The following is a 20,805-nucleotide window of genomic DNA, read 5'->3' as shown; positions in this document are numbered from 1 at the left end:
GATCGGTTTGTGTGATCGGCAACAAGAGACCGTGATCGGCGATCACCGATCATACACTTTTTCACGGAAATCGGCCGATTATGATGGGTGGCCGATCGATCGGCACACCTCTAATATCCAGTATACATGATGCCTTTTGAAAGATTTCATGCCTTTTGATTTCTTCCCATTGAACAATGTGTAAAACTAAGAAACGTATCCCAAAATTCTTGCAGGTGGAACTGCAGTTAAGTGGTTCTACAAAGTTTTTTATCATGAGAGTTGAATAAATCATTCTCTGCGCTACTGTGGACACGAGATGCAGCGATAAATCGGTGCCAATTTCCTTCATGTTGGGTGAAGGTCTGAAAATCAGCCGCTGTCCTGTTTTGTGCAGCAGGTCACCTCTGCTCACGAGTGATTAACAGTCACCTCACTTTTGCCGACTTGGTTTATTTTCCCACCTGATAGTCTGTTAGACTCAGTTTGACTGGGGACCAAAATTGCAGCATTTGTTATTTTCAGCTGATGCAGTTTTCTTTCACACTACAGTGTGTCAAACGAACCAAACCCTTTGAAAGACATGTTCCCCTCCTTGCCTGTAGAGAGGCGCTGCACCAAGAAATGACATGAAGAGAAATGACATGAAAACCTCTGAAGATATTCAGAGGAGCTTCTTTCTGCATAAAATCAAAATCAGATTTTAGTTGTAGGATTTTTCTTTTGGCGTTGGTAAAAGACCACAAAAGCCGTTACTCTAGCTAGCATTAGACTAGCTTCTCTATTTTGGTTGTATTTACCCAGAATGCCCTGCGTTATAGACCACATATGCATTGAGCCGCGTCAGTTAACTTCAGCTCAACAACTCTAGGTTTGTAGGTGGAACAGAGATTTAATTTTTTTTTTTTAAGTTTGCATCAGAAATCTGATTGGTCATTCACACCTCTCCAAACAAACCAGACCATCTAAACCAGAGGTGGGCAACTCTGGTTGCCCACCTCTGGCCGGACTCCTGCAACTTTTAGTTGTGTCTCAACTTCAATAAAAACTGAGTCAAATAATGAGGTCATTAGCAGGACTCTGGAGAACCTGCCTGCACTGAGCAGGTGATTCAGCTGTTGGATTCAAGTGTGTTGGACCAGGGAGACGTCTAAGAGTTGCAGGACACCGGCCCTCCAGGACCAGGATTAACCACCCTGGTCTAAACAGACAAACTGAGATTAATGAGGACTGAACAGGGCTGGCATACGTAACATTTTTTGTCACTATATTTATATTTACCTATATATTTTTGGACTTTCTAGACCAAAAAAATTGTATTAGTCAAAATCTAAACCAGCAGGTCAGGTTTTTAAATGATGGGTGATCTGTCAGAAATGGACTCCTGTTATGCACTAGTTTGTGCCAATCTCTCACCTACAATCCTATGTAAATACATTGTGACTGAACTGTGATGGAAGGTGAACAAGTTCAAGATGTAAGGCACGTTAGGGATTTATCCGTAGGTGTACAAGATGCTGCACAGCCTCTAATCATCTAAAATATTTGTCTTCTTCTACACTCCTAATATGAGCTGAAATGGGAAATTAGTTGTAATTTAGCTGAACGATCTTTTTTTTTTTTCTTTTTTTGTTTTTTGTTGACTGGCAAAATTCCGTTTCCTACTTGAAGTGATTCCTTTGTGAAACCAGATCCATTGCTGCCAAAAGCTGCACATCAGCAGCTCCTTTATTGCTGTTTCAAGTTGGGTTGAACTATTTTTATTTATTTATCTTTATTGTTTTGTACGAAGGGCAGATTCTAAGAACCAGAGAAATGAAAACTGTTTAGGTTACCATGCTATCCTGACCTTTCCTTCTCTGATCAGCCTCCGTCTTGGCCGCTTTGCTTCGCTTCATTTTGCCTTCAGTCTTTCACAGAGTTCTCAGGTGTCTCGGCGTCGCAACGTTTGTTTTTTGTAATTTGGAAGTGCAACAAATGGTGAAAACATACTGAAGCTAAGTGCAGTGCTGATGCATCACGCTTTCAAAAAAGCCAATAAATTATGACAACTGTTAAAAATGTATCGGGAAAGGGAAAACCAGTGGGAGAAAGATTCAGATGTTGCCACTTGTTGCAGCTCAAGCACTTGTCCTGAGAAGCATTTTCTCTGAGAACTCAGACATGAAGGTGACTTCCTGTTTGGACACTCTGTCAATAATAACCAGATGTATTATTTATGTTTTTATACCTCCTTTTTTTTTTTTTTTTTTTACTATTTATGGTTTGAATTAGAGGGAGGCGATAGAATTAAAATCTTATCACAATATTTTGTGGTGCTATTGTGATAATGATACAAGTGCTAAACTATTATTACTTTGCAATCTGTTTTAGGAAGTTGAATGGCTGCATGGCAGAAATCACAGCCCCACTCACACAAATACTGCTTTATAAAAAGGCCAGTTCCTGATGGCAGTTTCTTAAAGAAGTGTCCGTAGACTGCACACTGTAACTGCGTTTAACCATATTTTAATATTTATCATCGATCTCATGGAACAAACGGTGAAAAAATGGTAACACTTTTTCTTTCTTTTTTTAGTTTTCAAGAGTCATTATTGTAATTGTTACCGTAAATCAAAATTCTTAAAAGAAAATTTTCTCGAAATATAAAAGGTGTGATAAATGCCCAGCTCTAACTTAAACTCTTTGAATTTTTTAATATTGTGATACAAACTCCATTGCATACTCAATGTCTTACAGTTCTAAAATATTTGAAAGGTACTGCTGTAAACATTTTGTTGTGGAACAGGAATGGGCCGGTCTGGTTCCTGCAGTTTAAAGTCTGTGTAATGAGACGGAGGAGAACGTGTTGGAGTGACTGCAGTATTCTTCAGCTCGTTGAAACACAGTAACTCACACACACGACCTTCTCCCACCTCTGGCTGCTTACTACACCACAGCTGGCTGAAATAATGGATATGTAAATGTTGTTAGTGGATGTCTTTTCATCTATTACTAAAACACGAGGTGAAATCTGAACTTGAAAAGTCGACTTCTGAAAACTCAATTTGCTCCTTTCACTTAAAAAAAAAAAAAAAAAATCCCAAGAGAGAAAATTTTGCATCCACCATCAGTATTTGCTGTGGCTGCTCCTCGTCTATGGAACTCTCTCCCGGACTATTTGAGATTCCCGCAATTATTGTCCGATTTTAAAACCGGCTTGAAAACTTTTCTTTTTAGACAAGCCTACTCTACTTTTAAATGACTGTCTCTTTTTGATTGTTGATTTTGTTTTTAGCTGCACCATGTAGCACTTGATTTTTATTAATGAAAAGTGCGTTATAAATTAAATTGATTATTATTATTGTTTTTTTCCATCACTTTGCATGGTATTTTATCAACTTGAGGGATACAGAGTCTGTTATGAGAAACCCGAGCCTCTGTAGTAACGAGACAATGCATATAAACATTTGGTGCTGTGGTTCTGTTTTGTTCTACAGATCTGTGTAGTAATGTCAAAAGAGCAATAGATGTCATTACTTTAATATAGTTTGAGGGGGTTTTTTTTGCTATAAATTATGTAAATACTGTGGTGGCACAACCATGACAACCCAGGAGCTAGATCTGATTACATCATTTATTCATTTCCAAATGAAATCAACAACCAGTAAATCCAAAAACACATTCTTTTTTTTAAAAGAAAATAATACCCTGCAGGTATTTAAAGTTTAAATAACTATTATTTAATTGGGATGGGTGGGGGGTGTATTGTGGCCCCCTAGTCTGTCACAATACAATGAAACTGCTGCATTTTTGCTCATGGTTGTGACCTGTACAGGCCCATGCCTCTTCTGGATTGTTTAACTCTGAAACTTCAGGGACAGAAAACTTGTTTGATTTTTCTTGATGCCAGCATTTCTTTCCTGATGAGCTTTGGTATGGAGAACGGGCGCACTGGTGTCTTATTGTGTATTTGACATAACTGTAATATTTCCATGCTGCACCAGTGTGGAATATTCTTCCCTTAACACACACACACACAACCTGTGTCTGTCTGTAAATGTGCATTTTATCCTCAGCCAAAGAGTGTGTGTCTCCCAACACCAGCAGGATTTGGTCATATCTTTCAGTTACCACTGACTTGTGCTTCAGCAGTGAGATGCTTGTTAAAACACTGGCTGTATGAAAACGGAGTAGATTCTGTTGGTTGTATTGAAGAAGGGATTATCCTCTGACCTTCATTCCCTGTTTGTTCATGAGCGTTTGTCACTCTGCTGAAAAAAGGCGGCAAAATCGGCACAAAGCCCCACAACGTTCTGCTGATTCGGTGGACTTTGATGTGAAAACCCCCTGAAGGAGCGCTGGCTCGGCTTTAAAAGCTTTGGCTGCTGGAAGAGGAGCAGAATCCGGCATGGATTGGAGTTGGGCTGGAATACCTGGCATGGCATCCTGCACCATTCTGGACTGCGTTAAAGCATTTAGGAAAGTCTAAACCTTCACCATTCATACTTACACGTGCTTAAAAATGACAAAGCTGCACTTTGTTTTTATTGTTTCCATATTCTCTCTGAAGCTGCGTTTCCATTGCAAATGTGCGCAAAACTGTTCATATTCTGCTAGTGTCGAGGGGGGAAAGAATCGCAAATGCGGTCTTCCTTTTAAATAAAAAATGAAATTAAAATCACACTTGACAAGTTATTAAAAATCATGGCAGCGACGGATGTAAACAAGTTGCATGAGATACATTCATAATTCAGCCATGATGGTGCAAGAACTCATCTGTAAGCCATCAGAGGAGACGTCACGTCTCATTCAGGCATTGGAGCGACGAGCAGCTAATGTCTGGGAACGGCTATCTATGTGGCATTTTGGGGAAACTTTACAGAGGATCTACAGATTCAAAATGTTAGAATGACAACTTGTTATGAACTGAGAGCTCTGGTGGAGCCATCTGCATATTGTCTTTAAAAAAACACAAAAAAACAAAAGAAACCATCATCCTCCAACCACTTCCTGTTGTCTTTGTTGTTTTCGCAAGTAGTAACATCCGGCTGCTGGTCATGTAACTCGTGTGATGGTGCGTTTCCATTACAGTTTTTTAAAATACATCTATTTTGGTAAGGCTGAAAAATCACCTCATCCTAGTGCTAAAACCTTTTAGTGAAAAGCGTGTTTTTTTTTTTTTGTTTAAAATTATTTATTTTCATTCAGTAAATTTATTTCCGTAATGTTAATTTGCGCAGGTTTCTGGAAACGCAGCTAGTGTTTTATCTGTTTGGTTCCTCTGAAGTTCATGCATGGCGGTTAGGTTGGTCATGTTTGTGAAAACAGCTGGTGAAATGATTCAGATGGCAGGATTGATTTTTGTTTTTGTTTTTTTTACAAATTTTTAAAATGATTTTTAAATATCGCACACATATTTCAGCACTTGATGCAGAGAATAAATCCTTCTCCGTTGCAAAGCAGAATGTGTTTGGCTGTTTTTGTGGGGGGAGTGTGTGTTACTGATGATGAACTAAGCTTTCCCTGAACTCTACGCTGTTCTTTGCTCACATGACCCCCTCCTCACACATGACCCCTGGTTTTCCTTCCATCCCTGTTTTTTTTTTTTTCTTTTTTCCCCCCATTCTTTGTCTTTTAATCTGCCTCTCTCCTATGCAGTGTCCTCTCCACACTCATGCATTCTGCTTTGGTTGATAACTCACTCTGCCCAAAGCTTTCTGAGGCAGACTTTAGAACCGTGACAGAGGTAAGCTGAGGAGGAGCTCGTCGCTGTAGTCGTCCCGTCGAGCTTAGCGCGCCTCTAGCATGCAGTTTTCAGTCATGGCAGGCCCAATGTGTCTCGGTTCCTCTTTGTTTTAAGTTCAACCAAACAAATGGGAATGAATGAGTGAGCTTAGTGAGGAAAATATTGCATGTCTCATTTTGATTCTTATTATTTGTGGAGCTTTTTTTTCTCATTTGCAAGCTTTCTTTTTCTTTCTTTTTTTGCCATTTCATTTCTCATACAGAATGTGTTGTAGTCCACTGTTGGTAGAGAAGCTGCTGTTTCTACTGGCCATCAAGTTAAAACACCTTTTTACACACACGGTTCCTACGCCGTCTGGAAATGCTTGGAATGACATTTTTACAAGTTTTTATTAATGTGGCGAAAAAGTAGTGAGGGGGGAGTTTATCCTGTATCACTTTGATCAAAACTAACAACTTATCGCTCATCTCCACTGCCGGGTCATCCATTCTTTGACAGGAATGAGCTGATCCTGGGATGATTCGTGGCTTCAGTGTGTACTCTAATGGTTTGGAAAATGAAACGAAGCTGTGGAAGCACTTTGTGGATCTGGACTTGGAAAATGCCAAACGCATATTTCATACATTTCCACTGAGTAGGAACATTGACAGTGGTCACTAAATGTTCCCATTAAAGCTGCAGTATGTAACTTTTATAAACATTTTTTTTTACATATCTGTTCACTATTACCTTGTCATGACATCATAACATGAGACAATCTGTGAAAAAAATCCAGCTCCTCTACCTTCTCCTTGTAGGACTACACCTCCAGTCAGAAACAACCAATCAGAACCAGGAGGAGGGTCTTAGCATTGTGAGTCAAGCTCATGTACTTGCTGCTCAGCGTGCTAATGGCAGAGAAACAACTTGATGTTCCAGGAAAACGGTTTATCCACCATCATCGGTGGCTATGCTAACTTGCCTTAGCATTCACAACAGGCTCTGGTGTGTGGGAGGAGCTGTAGCCTCTCCTCCTGGCTCTGATTGGTTGTTTTTCACTGAGCAGTGTATTTCTACTGTCAAGACATGGTGACAGTTGAAACAAATATATGGAAAAACATAAAAAGTTACATACTGCATCTTTAAGAGCTTCTTGTAGAATTATTATAGTGCAAAAAACACAAGTGTTAATTTGGACAGAATGTTCCATTCTATTGGTGTAGGGAGGTTAAAAGCTTTCAGGAGGGGTGCTGTGGTGGTGCAGGGGCAAAGCACAACCCATGTATTGAGGCCTTAGTCTTCATGCCGGTGGTCACAGGTTCGATTCCTGGCCTGGTGACATTTGCCGCATGTCTTCCCCTCTCACAACCCTCCTTCCTGTCAAACTACTTTCAGATAAAGGCCACTAGAGCCAACAAAACCTTAAAAAAAATAGCTTTCAGGAGACATTTCAAAAAACTGTCCCATGACTTCATCTGGCATCATCCTGATCTGGTTAAAAGGTCAGTGTAGAAATATTGCCAAGCGCTTAACTACATAACAAAGATATTGCACTTCTTGTCAGATTTTCTGGCCAGTACAAACAGGAGAAATTATTTGCAGAACATTTTAGTGTCTTTTTCTTTTCTTTTAAAGACCTTGAATGCTCCAGCTGTGTTTGCACCGTCGTCAGTCGTGTAGCAGTAAGGTTTGTGTGTGTGTGTGAGATGCTGTGTGCACATGCTCACTGTGGTGTCGTCCTCAGGGAATCGAGCGTCTGAAGGGGGAGACGGGGAGGTGGGGCAAAGTGCCCTGCTGGGAGGCCATGCAGACGGCGTTCGGGGGCCGGCCCTCCCCGTCCTGGTTCAGCCCCTTCGCAGGCCTCAGCTGTCAGAACCGGCCTGTGGACCACGTCCCCATCCCACAGGGGGACATCATTGAGCAGGACGTCATAGAGATACCACTCACACCTACTTCATGACGACCAAGGCTTAGACAAGGGCATGCTGTTTTTTTAATTTTTTTGAAAATTGAAATACGATATTGTCTAGAATATGAACTTATTTTATGTTTTTGATTGAACGCGTTTTCCCTGTAATGGTGTTGGGAGGCTGTGTTACTAAAGCAGAAATATTTTTTTACTTAAGGGGATAAGGGTTTGTTTTCGAGCAGAGTGGTGTACTTATGAGCAGTCACTATCCTACCCCTGCAATCTGAGATTCCAACATTATTAAGGATTTTTCTGGTGGTTGAGTCAGTCATGGGAAATCAGAACTGCTGCTTCACTACAAAAACAGAATCTGGTTTGGTCTGGTTTCTAGTGCAAATATGTCACTAGACTTGAAATTTGCTAAAAAAAATAACAAGTAACTTTTCATCAATATTAAGGAATTGTTTACTTAAACAAGCTCATATCTTACTGAAGAAGTACTGGATCCACTGGCAGATTTTTTTTTACTTTTAACATTTACTTTTAAAATATCTTATAAGTGAAATAATTTGCTGGTGGAGCAGGGAAAACTGAGCGAGCGAAGCATCTGAGACATCAAGTTACTGTTGCAGAGCGAACAGAAATGATTTTTAACTGAGCACACATAAACAGACAGCATGCCGGACTGTTGGTGGCGCTTCACCAGAACAAATCTGCTCGATTCGTCTGGAAACTGATTTCTTAGCTTGCTCAGACCAAAGAAATTGACCCAAATTACTACAAACCAAGTGTTTTCCTCAAGCATCAATCTTAAATAGTTTTAATCATACGGTTAAATAACAGTAGATCCCTGTAGTCTACTGGTCTGTAAGTTATTTCTAAAATAAGACAAGCCACAGGCCTGAACAGTTTATCATGTGCCTTATCCTTAATTATGACTAATTAATCTGAGTGGATTCACTTTAGCATCTGATCTGTTTGTTGGAGTGTGTCATGTCTTCTGTTTATGAAATGTTGGAAACGTACCTGGAACTGATTGGCTTGATGAAATGATGTTAACTGGTGAATGGGTGCTGGATACTATGGGACTATGCATAATGTTTACAGTCCTCTATTGTTTTGTTGTGTGATTTAATTTTTTAATGGATATATACAGATATTTATATTTTCTGTTCATAAAACTGCTTTTTATGACTTTAATAAAATTATTACAAAAAAACTCAGCTTCTTCTTCAGACAAACTTGCATTTTTGAAAAAACAAAGTATAAAACACAGAAGGTTTGAACTTAAAAACAAACCTTTTCTGTCTGACCAACAGTTTCTTTTTACTCAGTTCAACGTTAAGAACAGTCTGGTTATTTAATACCTACAAGTCTAAATGAGGGATGTTTGTTGATCCTTTATGATTTTGGCACGTCTTCCACAGTGCTATGCATAAAGCCACCACAAGGTGGAGTGAAAACATGAACAATGCAAGCATTGATCATTTTTGTAGAGCTTTCTCATACCTGAACAAAATAAACTAATACTTGAACTTTTTGTGAATTGTATTTTTTCAGTTTTCTTCCCGAAGCCTGGATTAAACCTGTTTCTAAGGCAAACTTATCCCTACAGGAACAAATTAAACTGTTAAGAAAAAACTCATCACAAGCTAATAGAACCAAAGTATGAATTTATTTTTATTCAAAACAATTTAATATTTACAAGTATTCACTGATTAAAGACATCAGCCACAACCTGACAAGTTCAAGTCAACAGGAAATATAATTAATTTTACTGATTGATTGGTAACTTATCAGTCACCCAGCTCAAGCTCTAAAACCTTGTTTCCACTGAGCTGTAGAACACGGGTCGGAACATTTCTGTACGACATTTTGCCTGTTTCCACTGTAACAGAGTCTTCAGTTCAGGTCTGTGGGTCTATCGGCAACAGTACGGAGCTAACTAGCATCATACAACACAGTCCATTGATTGGTGGACAGAAAGACAGCAATGCTCGTCTCATACTAATCCATATGACGTACACTAGCATGTCTCATGCTAGAGACTAGAGACAATCCTTACATGTGAAGCTGATCTTATCAACCTCAGCAAAGGTCTAAAAATCAACCACTGTCCTCTTCTGTTCTGCTATGAGATGTTTGACTGACAGACCCGTCCACCAGGTCATGTCTGCATGTTTGCAGTTAATATTCACTCCACTGTTACTAACTCGGTGACTTGCTATATTTAGCAACATTTCAGACAAAAAAAAAACTTGGTATCGACCAAAATCAAAATCAGCAGGTTAAGCTTTTAAAAGACTGGTAATTGTCGATCGTACAGAAAACTGCAGTGAACCTCAACTTACAACTTTTGAGTTAAAATAGAAGCACATCTAAGTCTCTTAGGCCAAACTACAAACATCTTTCCTGTGGGACACATCAAAAGACATTCGGCGCATGGGTTTAACCTCGCCTGTCCAGTGAGAGTCCAACTGGCGTTTTAAACGCTCCCTGAATACAGCAGGACTGTGCCGTACCGTACAGCTCAGTCCAAACAAGGGATAAGACATGACAGGCCTGCTTTTGGGGTCCGACTGCAGTCACTGGTACCAGTCAGCCTCCTGGAAAACAAGTCTTCTAAAAACCACTGAAAACCAATTCTAGATGCTGAATGCTTCCTGGTTTGCCTCACTTTGTCCAACAATATGTGCAATTTAAAGTGCAGTGAGAAGTTCGACAAACGTCTCTCCCTGATCCATCACTTGTCCTTTTTCTCGGCCTCTTGTGGGGACATGTGAGGAGTCGCACTGTGCAGCACCAACAGTCCACACAGTGTGAGAGAGATGCCCGTCCACCAGAGGGTGCTGTGAGTCTCACCAAAGATGAGTCTCCCAATGACAGCCTGAACACACCAACAGGGATGCAACAGGAATGAGAAGGTTTTCCAAACAGAAACTTTGAGCCTATGAGCTTCTGGCTAACGCTTACAGAGGAGATGAAGTTGGAGGCGGTGGTGGTGACGGTGACCCCTGCTGAAGACGAGCCATGACGGAGAGCCTTGGAGAACATCGTCCACATTAGAGTGTTACAACTGAGTAGCAGGACTCCACACGACAGCCGAAGGGGAACATGGAGCTGAGAACAGAGTGACTGTTAGTCCTACTTAGAATCACAGGTCAAATTAATTAAAGACAGTTTTTTTATATATACGGTTGATTGTTTTTGAAACCTTTACACTGTGTGTAAAAATTGAGAAGTGGCTGATTTTACTGTAGTTGAGCTGTTTGAAACAAACTGGATACATTCCAATTTGAAAACTGCAGTATTTTGACTAAATTATTCCAAAACGAAGAGGGACTCTTAACAACATAACACCAACAAAATGAAAATTAGAATTAACATTTATGTATTTAAAAAATATATTTAATACAGAAATATAAGTGTGCTTTTACATACATATATATATATATATATATATATATATATTTTTTTTTTTTTTTTATATTTTATATAAAAATATAAAATGACTGCATCAATGAAAAATGGAAAGGAGTTAAAGAAGCTGTCTCATCTTCCTCTGATACGCCATAAATCCTCTGTGCTTTACCTGAAGGCAGCAGTTTTCTCTGTTGCTTGTCCATCTTTTCCCATCCAGTTATTTTTGTAATAATTGGATTCTGCCCTCTGAACTGCTTTCCCAGCAACATTTCCCTTTTTTGTAGATTGTCAGCGGTCGGTTACCATAATGCTACGTTAACATCGAAATTTTCAGAAAATTTTAATTTTGCGTGCGTTTTCATACGCCATAAGTAAAAATGTTGAGATATTACTGTAACTTTCTTTTTTTGTATCGAATAACTGAAATAATATTTTAATTTCATTTGGATAAAACTGTAGATAAAATGTTTGAGAAATGTAAAGATGTGTGCCGCAACTTCAACCTCGTCACACTGGAACAACCAGTTTTATTCAACTAAGGAACCCGGAAGTTTTTTTAAAAAAAAAAGCTGTTACCCAGTCACACCGTGTGGCTCCGCCGGGACCCTGCGTCCAGCCGCTCAGGCCGGACTCACACATCTCCCTCAGGTAGTCTGCACCGAGGGTTAGCTTCGCAGACAGAGAACCAGCAGCGGCCAGAAAGCCGGCTGACAGCGCGTAAACAGAGCTGGAATCCATCTTTGAAATAAGCCGACAGATGAATACGGCAGCGCGCGCTGGACAGTTTCACAATAAAAGCATGCCTACAGATTGTCTTTTTGAGACTGCGTATCACGGCGGAGCTCTATGGAAAGCCAAAAGGGCCACAAAATGTCACTTTTACCACATGACTGGGCAAAATGTCACGCAAAAAACTTTCAATAGAGCTCTTCATGACACCCAGAAACATATGTTATGAAACAGACCACACACACTCTTTGCAAGTTATGGAGTCCTAACTGTTTTAAGGAGACATCAACAATTTGACCAAGGACAAAAAGATCATACATAAACTTGTCWWWYTTGGAAAGCCAATAGATTAAAGTTTATCAGTRTTWRYKKMTTAGTTTTACTACACAAAAAATSYWWMMTKCAAAAAAAAAAAAAAAAAAAAAAAAAAWWYYMAGACTACATTTAACAAAAAACAACTCATCCCAGTATGGTAAGTGGCATTATAATTTACAAGACAAAAGATCCAACAAAATTAATATCAACATTTCTGGCTATTCTCTTCTGCCAATATAATGAAATACATTTCGTTATATTGAGATTCCATCTATCTATCAAACAACTTTATAAATCAGATTTTAAACTGAATGTGATAATGAACATGAAACGATAGAATGTACTGTTTTGTATTTTGTTAGTCTTCAAAAAGTGTTGACCTCCATGCACATATCTGAAAATAAAATAGTTGAATATCTTATAAATTAATATAATTTTAAAATGATCATTATATAAATAAGTGCATAGGTATCTACACTAAGCGAAACGCAAATTCCATTTGCTAAAACTTTCTTTGGACAAAGTTGAAAAGTCACACGCAACAATAAAGATTGATTTATCAATACGTAGAATTTTACATATTCTACATATTGATCAAAATATCATCCTTAATCAAGATTATTGACAAAAACAAACGCATTAAAATATTATTTTATAATAATGAGTGATTTTATTTTGAAAGCGTCACTAGTTTTCCGCATTCCGGGTTTTTCACGTTGCGGCGATGTTTTGCACCAATCACAGCAGCTCTTGTAGTCACGTTCATGTTTTGGTGCATTAGCCTTGGCTGTTTGGTTAGCCCGTTAGCTGAGCTTCTGTTGTAGATACTTTAGCGATGAATAAAGGGAAAGCAAGCGGCGTGTCGTGGGTCAAACCGGCCGAACCGTCCTTTTTGAAGAAGTTTAAAACCGACGTGGGATACAAAGAAGGACCAAATGTGGACACCAAGGTAAGATACTGTAGAAGTGGGACACAGTCAGCTTCAGGTTGGATCCCGTTTCATCTCTAATTAAGTAACAGGGAATCGATTTTGTCCTTCCAGTTTCCCACCCCAAAAAATTATTTAACTAGTCATCAAATTTAGACGAAACATTTTTAATCAGCCTCTCGTTACAGCTTTACAAAACATACATAGAAAATAATTTGCGGTAGCATTTTTTTCCTCATTAAGCAGATGAAGAAATTATTCGGATCTTGAAGGAATGAATTATGAAATGAAATGTTACTTCAATATTTGGTCTCTGAAGAAGAGAATCGGTTCTTAAACTGGGCTGCATGTCAGGTAACTGCAGGAGGTGGGCACCGCCATTTTAGACACGTTTATCCTTCCATAAATCCAAAGTATGTTTGGTGATGAAATTAATTTTTTGGTAATTTAGTTCAATTCAAAATTACTTAATTTATCCCAAAAAGAAACTAAATGTCATAAACTCATATCATCCAAGTATCTTCAAAGAGTCATAGATGGTGATGCTGTGGGCATGAAGGATCTCCAGTAGCAGTCAGTGTTGCAAATAATCTAAAGAGGCCTCTGACTGAAGACTCACCGTTACTGTACATTGGTCTTATGACATGCTAGAAGCTCAATATCTGGGCAGCTCAGACGATATTTCACAGTAAGACCTCTTGGATGGAACCATAAGTTTTTGGATAGTACTTCTAATCCAGCTCATTACTTTAGCTGCTTACATGGTGTTCTGCACATCCTGGTTTAACTGAGCAGGTGAGCCTAGTAAAATGGTTGCACTGCGTACATAGTTAACAAAAACTAACCAAATAATGAAAATGGAGACAGAAAAAACTGGGAGAAAGAGTCAGTCGATGTTCGACAATAATTAAATACATTTTCTGAAAATACCATCTGATGTTGACTATTTATTACGCAGTGGATGTTCACAATACAATACAATACTTTGACCTTTTGAATACTACACCTAAAAATGTAACCAGTTTGTAAAAAACCACTACGGTAGCTAATAAAAATGAAACAATATTTAACTAATAAAAGCTAGCTAGCACACTCCAAAAGTTAACTGAATTAGACAACAAGTCACAACAAAGTAAAACTAAACATGAGTCACAGTTTTATAACCGTGGTGGACATTCTATACAATCAGCCCTCGAGTGAAATTCAACATGTATTAGACCTTTATAAAACGTATGAAATATTAGACCATTTTCTATCTCTGCTCTCTCAGCGTCAGGCGATGCCCACGCCGGACGACGACAGCGGAAGCGACCGAGAAGACGAACTGCCTCAAGTCGTGGTCCTAAAAAGCGGAGACCTGAGTGCAGACGAAGTGAAGAAGCTCAAGGGTGAACTGCGAGCCGAAGGCGAGAGCGAGAAAGGTCAGGACGCTCCTCTAGTAACACAACGGGAGGCGGCAGCGTTCAAACCCTTTGCCGTTTCCTCTCTGTCCTGTTCACAGGTGAAGAAGCTCCGGACGGCAAAATTCTCTTCAAGAAACCAGCCAAGCGCTTGTCCTCTGACAAGTTCCAGGGCATCACTGCCAGTTCCAGCAAGAAGAAGAAGGAGGACAGAGCAGAGCAGGAGGAGGACAAGGACAGAAAATCTGGGAAGAAAGTTAAAAATAACAGTCTGCTGTCATTCGGAGACGATGAAGAGGAAGAGAACGATTAAACGGAAGACACGAGTGAAGGATAGAAACCAGGAGCGATGTCAAAGAGTTAAATGTTGTCATGTTTGGTCTGAAAGGACGCCTCCATTCTCCTGTGTTTGCTACTCAGAAATCTGAGAACAGTTTTCACCTCCAGCTGAACTGGTCCCGTCTGGACCAGCAATCATTTCTGACAAAATCCACAACCGCTTTCATCTGTATCCGGTACCGCTCTGACGTCTCCAGCAACTCCTCTACTTTTTCTGTTGCTTTTAGAAAGCTAGACTTTTTTGGACTCCTGAGTTTTTTTCAGCATTTCTAAAATTCTCCATTGTTCATTTTGTGTAATGACTTTTTTTTTTTTTTTACTTTAGACGAATGGACAAATTATCCTTGGCAGCTGTCCTCAGATTGTTAAAGACCTGACCGAACCGTAGAGATGGGTCAGCCAGCTGGTCCATCAACTGCCATGACTAACTTTACTAGAAATACCAGCATCACTGCTCCGGGATCTAACAGAGTTTAAACCTCCTTTCATCAGCACCACTGAAAAAAGGAAAACTGGCACATAGTATGTGATATAAAGGCATATTTAGAAACCCAGCACAGTGCTGCCTGTAGCTCACCAGGTAAGGAGTCCCATCTGTCTGCACAGACATCCTGTGTCACAGCAGCAGAACGCCACGGAGGACCAAACTTGACCATTACAAAGAAAATCTGAAATATATAAATGGTCCAATAAATAAATCAATACACTTAAAATGCACCAATTAATTTTCTAAAGAAGAATTTTACCTCATTAATTCACTAATCAATAAATGCTGCTTCATACCGTCTGATTTTAGTTGGCTTTGAGTTCTATAGTGGAATATTTTATCATCTGACATTATGGGGGGACTATGACCCGTTAATGCAATTTTTCATCACAACCCCCTCCAGATCATAAGAAAATGTAATTTTTATATCAATCTGATCAATTTTTTTATGTTTTTTTTTGCAGTAGTGTCCTCCAGTTTTTTTTCTTGTTAGATGTTTCCATTTCTTGCTTGAGTAATTTTTTATTATTTAAGCTTATATTTTACATATTTAAAAAAAAAAAAAAACGATTGAAAAACAGGTTAATTTAAGATAAAAATTTGTTATGGCATTTTTTCCCTCATCTTCCCGGCCACCACAGCGCCCTCCTGTGGCCCCCACTTTGAAACACCAGATCAATTCATACTTTCCAAGAAAAACACAAGTGATAAACTTTTTTTGAACCTCTTTATTCCAAAAGGTATGATCATCTCCCACACCTGCATCCAGATCATTACAATTGATGGAAGAACGTTTTCTCTCTGAAAATGGAGCCCAGATAAAAACCTTGCATTACGAGGACGGGACAGGCGCGCTCGCTTTAGTCTCTGCGCCGTCTGCTGTCCGTCTAATAAATACCTCCCCCCCTGACAGAGCAGCTGAGGTAAAGACCCAGCTGTTTCTGATGAGGCCTGTCCCGACGCGAACAGCTGGATGTTGTGGCAGAAATCTCACAGCAAATGTAAAGTCGACTCCAGCAAGACAAACTGGTTTTCACCGCAGCATCCAGGAGCGAAAAGGGAAACCAAAGAACTGTGTGACTGGGGGGAAATTAAAAAGCATGGTAATGCTGCACAAACATAGAAATCTGCAGGCAGGACGTGGGTTTGGAGTCACGCTTAAAGTAAAAGTGACAGAATCCGGTGAGGCGTGATAAATGGTGCTGGCCCAGCAGGTGGAAACATGGCGGCTGGTTTCCAGCCTGTCTGACTGAAGGAACCTTCTGGAAGAGCTGGAGAGCTGTCATGAGTTCCTGAAAGAAGAGCGGTAAACATTTGGCTCTAGCGTCCTGCTGCGGTTACAATAAGGGAAGGTCAAAGGTCATGGTTTTGTTTCTGCTGCGCCTCCTGTTGGCTCATGGATGAGCTGCGCTCCGTTTCCAGACGGAACCTTCTGGAGAAGTTGATTGGTCTTGATCTGCTGCATCTTTACTCCTGCTGTGTGTGTGTGTGTGTGTGTGTGTGTGTGTGTGTGTGTGTGTGTGTTTCTGGGTGAAGGTCTCCTGTCCTGCTGTCAGTCTGCATCTGCTGGTGGTCAGCTCCCTACAGAGACTTCTTGGTCATTTTCTTGCCCTTCTTCAGGGACAGCTTGTTCCTGATGAAGCCCCGCTTCCTCTTGGCTGTCTGCACACAGGAACAATAAATAAACATCAGGGTTGAAATTATTCAGAAGTATTCAAATCTTTTCTCTTTTTTATTTATTTTTTTTTTTTTTACATTTAATCATGTTGCAACCATAAATTTGCTTTTTTTCAGTATGACATTTTGATCTGGAAGGAAATTATTCCTTTCGTTTTTGTGGTGTTTTTTTAAGCCTTCCTGATTGGGCAGAGATCGTCAGAGCGTCAGTATTCCCCACAGATTTATTACATTTAGGTCTGGATTTTGACTAGGACATTTTAACTGTAGCTATAGGTTTATCACTGCAAGAACATCAAATCTTACCAGGTGTTTTTATTCTAGTTTCTAGTGAAGATGTTTAAGTTCACTTGAAATAAGACAAAACTAACTTACAAGTAACTTTTCAGACAGATATGAGCTTGTTTTAAGTCAATTTATTAATTACATGGAAAAAATATATTGTAATAAGTAAAATAATCTACCAGTAGAAATATTATATTTTTAAAATCAATATTAAGGAATTATTTACTTAAAACAATCTCCTGCTTCTTATTGTAAAGTTATTTATAAGTTTTGATTTATTTCAAGAGTGCCAACTTATTTGCAGTAGAAACTAAAGCTACTTATTAATATTTGGTGTTTTGCAGTGAATGTCCTGATGGAAGGTGAATCTGTTGTATGAAATGCATGTTAGCGTTGGGGTAACCCTGACCCTTACCTTTTTGGAGGTGTACTTCTGCCTGAGGATGTCGGTGCTGCGCAGCTTGCCCTCCAGCCGGTCCCGGTTCTCCAGCTTCTTCACCTTGTATATCCGGACCAGCCAGTGCTCGGAGGTGAAGGCCTCCTCCAGATGCTTCAGCTTTATGTCCTTGTTGCCGATCTCGGCGTTACGGGTCCGGTCAAAGCCGGGAGGGGTCCGGAAGTCCAGCTTTTTGCCAGACGTGAACAGAAACAGAAAAACATAAAGGTGGTGTTCTGATTTGATGACACTGGTTGCTGTGGTAACCGCGGTGAAGCTGCTGGTACCTGCATCTCTCCGAAGCGGTAGTAGGACATCTTGTACATGAGGCAGTTGAGCAGCGTGGGCGAGCCGGCCTTGTCCACCCGGAACTCTCCCTGGGGGGTGAAGTAGTCGCTCTCCTGTGGTCAGAGTGGGGTCGGGTCAGAAAAGCAATAAAAAAAGTCTTGATACCTGCGGGGTCAGATGTCAGCTTACCCTGATGTCCTTCGGGTGCTCCCCTTCGGCGATGCGAACCATCCACAGGAACTTGTTGATGTCGTCTCCCGAGTAGCCGATCACCCCGCCGAAGATGATCAGGACATAGTCCACGTCCAGAGACCTCATGATGTCATAGGCCGCCGACTCGTTGGATGACATCGCCTTGCCCACCTGCATCAGAACACACACACTCCACACTGAGCACACACTCATTGTTCAGCCGCAGGGCGCACACGTCTTCCTCTTGGTGGAGGATGATGAAGACGACACACTTCGTTCTCAGAGCGTCCACCATGTTGAAAAAAAACTGCCGTTCATTAACCTTTTAAGTATGTGGTTATCCATCCACATTTTTTCTTTCCACTTAATTTTCTCTTAATATGTTTAAATTGAAAACTCTGAACAATCAGCTTCTTGTGGACCTTTGTCCAGTCAGGGTGTCCTACTGACTCAGAGAAGTTTAGAGGCTCAGAAAACCTCAGCAGGTGTTTGGAGTTCATTTGCTGATTAATGTGTGAAAACCATCAGCTTCCCAGTTATTTTATGACCTGTGTTCCAAATGTCTGAGACAATAAATTTTAGGTTTTCATTCTCTGTAAACCATAATGATCAAAGTTACAAGAAATAAAGGCTTGAAATATTTCTCTGAGTCTCCTTCAGACTAGCAATTGACAAACAGCTGGTGGAATGGAGCATCAGCTGAGCTCATTATAAGAGCTCAACTGATAAAAACATTAACTGATAAAAACATTAAAGGGTTAATAGAGGAGCCATGTTGTGAGGACGTCCTGGAGGCGGAGTTTCAAAAAGAGCAAGAGTTTCTTAAAGAGACAGAGGCCCAATTTAAAGGCGCTAAATTGCAAAGTCAAAACTTTTTGAAGTAATGTGATATACAACAACTGAAGTTAACAGCCATTTAATTTTTCTATAAAATGTCACCATGTGGCTGAAAACCACAAGATGCTGCCCCATTAATTATACTTCTGTTAGAGGAATCAGCATATTTATCAACATTTGGAGAGTCTTTAATGAAAAGCTGTGTGGAAGCAGAGCGGCTCTCACCAGAGCGATGTGGCTGTTGTTCCAGGTGTTGTTGTCCACAAGAGTGGTCCGGTTGGCCATGCCTGCTATCTGGTAGCCGTAGTCCCACCATGACATCACTCTGGCGTGTTCGTCTGTGTTCTGCCTCAGCCAGTAGTACGCCTCCCGGAAGTCGTCCAGGATGTTCCGGGACCTGACCGGGACAGACGGAAACATGTCATCCATGTGCTTTCCTTGAACCCCCCGCCATCGACCCCGGCTTGCGACTCGGCTCACCCGTCGTGGTTGTAGGACGCCAGCACCACGCTGGGGCTGGAGTAGGCATTGCTGGTGACCCAGGTGCAGTGGACGGCGAACATCATGAGCAGCATGAGCATCAGCATGGTGACGATGGACTTAATGTTGGGGCCCAGGCCCTCCTCCGGCTTCTCCTGCTCAGACACGTGTTTCCTCACCTTGCCGGCCTGCAGGGGGCGAAGTCAGGACAGGTTAGTGGAGGTCCAATAGGATTATTACACACATGCAGCAGAAAGCAGCTGGTTATCAATCACTTCAACGTCATTAAAAATCTAAAAAGGCTTTTTAGAGCTGCAGATAATTGTTATATTAGCCATAGATTATTCAAACAAACAAAATTTTTTTACATTCTGCAGATTTTTCATTTAACCACTTCACGCCTTTTTTTTATACAATATTAGAAATAGCAATTCAACAGATTTACAGACAGATTTATTTTCTAACTTTGCATTCAGTTCAAAACAATAGCTAGCTGGCCAATCACGGGTAAGGCAGCACGCCTCGGCCCCTGGCGGCACCTTATCATAGAGGTTTCCTGCGTTCTTCCTGTCGTCCTCGTCACTGCTGTCCTCGGCGGGCGGACTCTGTCTCTTCATGTCGTCGCCCAGGTAATGCTCAAAAACGCTGGAGAAGGCCACGGCCGACAGCATGCACACCACCGGGGTCAGAGTGAGCATCAGGCGCACCATGACGCCGGCGAAGTACACGGCGCTGATGGCGTACAGCGCCACTGGAGGCAGGAGGCAGACGGGGTTAGAGGCACTGAGCTACAGATGAAACCACAAGTTTACATACTCCTGAATAATAAATAATAATAATAAAAAGACAAATACACTTTTTATTCCTTACTGTCTGAAGTTACGTCAGACCAAACTTCTCTTGTTTCAGGTCAGTTAGACTTACTTCAATTATTACTATTTGCTAAATGCCGCAACCAAGAGACAGAGAGATAAACAGCTAGGGATAAAGACAATGCTAAGCCCCGCCTCCTGGCTCTGATTGATTGTTTCTAGTTGGCACTGGGAGAAGACAGATGAGCTCCATTTTTTCACAGATTATCTGTCACATAACATACTGTCACAACATGGTGATAGTTTCAACAAATCTTTAAAACACGTAGTTTTTTTTTTAAATAAAAGTTGCAAATTGATGCTTTAATGGATAGTTTTATTTATACATTCTGCCATTACTGGCCCTTCAAGGTCATCCATAACCTTGATATGGCCCCAAAATTCTACAGGCAGACACATCATTGCTAACACATCATTGCTAACGGTTTGTTTGCAATGATGGTAACTACATAACAGCTTTCCACTGGATCCTACTTCACTTTCTGTCAGTAAACACAAACTCTGCTTAAAAATCATCAAAGT

The 20,805-nt window shown here is 40.5% G+C and overlaps 4 protein-coding genes across 4 annotated transcripts in view; 2 read left to right on the top strand and 2 right to left on the bottom strand.

Annotated features, from left to right (window-relative positions):
- zdhhc3a (zDHHC palmitoyltransferase 3a) overlaps positions 1–8,025 on the top strand; it is a 22,355-nt gene extending 14,330 nt beyond the window's left edge. Inside the window, exon 7 of the mRNA XM_008411096.2 lies at positions 7,431–8,025. Coding sequence (XP_008409318.1) covers positions 7,431–7,646 — 216 coding nt within the window. The 3' untranslated portion in view covers positions 7,647–8,025. The remainder of the gene's footprint in view (positions 1–7,430) is intronic.
- A 1,228-nt stretch (positions 8,026–9,253) lies between these two features.
- On the bottom strand, positions 9,254–11,841 carry LOC103465892 (transmembrane protein 42). Its single transcript, XM_008411095.2, has 3 exons — positions 11,595–11,841; positions 10,569–10,715; positions 9,254–10,482 (listed from the first exon to the last, which is right to left on the bottom strand). Exons 1-3 carry the CDS (start codon positions 11,754–11,756, stop codon positions 10,339–10,341), a joined length of 453 nt encoding a protein of 150 aa, XP_008409317.1. The 5' UTR covers positions 11,757–11,841; the 3' UTR covers positions 9,254–10,338.
- Positions 11,842–12,814: 973 nt separating this feature from the next.
- kiaa1143 (KIAA1143 ortholog) lies at positions 12,815–15,519 on the top strand. The gene is made up of 3 exons (XM_008411093.1): positions 12,815–13,011; positions 14,261–14,411; positions 14,492–15,519. Exons 1-3 carry the CDS (start codon positions 12,898–12,900, stop codon positions 14,701–14,703), a joined length of 477 nt encoding a protein of 158 aa, XP_008409315.1. The 5' UTR covers positions 12,815–12,897; the 3' UTR covers positions 14,704–15,519.
- A 405-nt stretch (positions 15,520–15,924) lies between these two features.
- Positions 15,925–20,805, bottom strand: part of LOC103465888 (dolichyl-diphosphooligosaccharide--protein glycosyltransferase subunit STT3B-like) — a 34,362-nt gene continuing 29,481 nt past the window's right edge. Inside the window, exons 10-16 of the mRNA XM_008411089.2 lie at positions 19,951–20,162; positions 19,412–19,599; positions 19,157–19,328; positions 18,092–18,265; positions 17,902–18,015; positions 17,594–17,803; positions 15,925–16,878 (exon numbers count right to left, since the gene is read on the bottom strand). Of these exons, the coding sequence (XP_008409311.1) occupies positions 16,798–16,878; positions 17,594–17,803; positions 17,902–18,015; positions 18,092–18,265; positions 19,157–19,328; positions 19,412–19,599; positions 19,951–20,162 (1,151 nt within the window). The 3' untranslated portion in view covers positions 15,925–16,797. The remainder of the gene's footprint in view (positions 16,879–17,593; positions 17,804–17,901; positions 18,016–18,091; positions 18,266–19,156; positions 19,329–19,411; positions 19,600–19,950; positions 20,163–20,805) is intronic.

This window comes from Poecilia reticulata, linkage group LG6 (genome assembly GCF_000633615.1).
Source record: "Poecilia reticulata strain Guanapo linkage group LG6, Guppy_female_1.0+MT, whole genome shotgun sequence".
Lineage (NCBI taxonomy): Eukaryota > Metazoa > Chordata > Actinopteri > Cyprinodontiformes > Poeciliidae > Poecilia > Poecilia reticulata.
Note: the sequence above shows the minus strand (reverse complement) of the source record. Positions and strands in the feature narration are given on the sequence as shown.

What these genes read in the sequence shown, in the direction of transcription:
- kiaa1143 (XM_008411093.1), top strand. Translation starts at nt 12,898, where the DNA reads ATGAATAAAGGGAAAGCAAGCGGCGTGTCGTGGGTCAAACCGGCCGAA. An exon ending in GACCAAATGTGGACACCAAG is followed by an intron (nt 13,012 to 14,260) that starts GTAAGATACTGT and finishes CTGCTCTCTCAG; the next exon opens with CGTCAGGCGATGCCCACGCC. An exon ending in CGAAGGCGAGAGCGAGAAAG is followed by an intron (nt 14,412 to 14,491) that starts GTCAGGACGCTC and finishes TCCTGTTCACAG; the next exon opens with GTGAAGAAGCTCCGGACGGC.
- LOC103465892 (XM_008411095.2), bottom strand. Translation starts at nt 11,756, where the DNA reads ATGGATTCCAGCTCTGTTTACGCGCTGTCAGCCGGCTTTCTGGCCGCT. An exon ending in GAGCCACACGGTGTGACTGG is followed by an intron (nt 10,716 to 11,594) that starts GTAACAGCTTTT and finishes CTCTGTTCTCAG; the next exon opens with CTCCATGTTCCCCTTCGGCT. An exon ending in CCTCCAACTTCATCTCCTCT is followed by an intron (nt 10,483 to 10,568) that starts GTAAGCGTTAGC and finishes TGGTGTGTTCAG; the next exon opens with GCTGTCATTGGGAGACTCAT.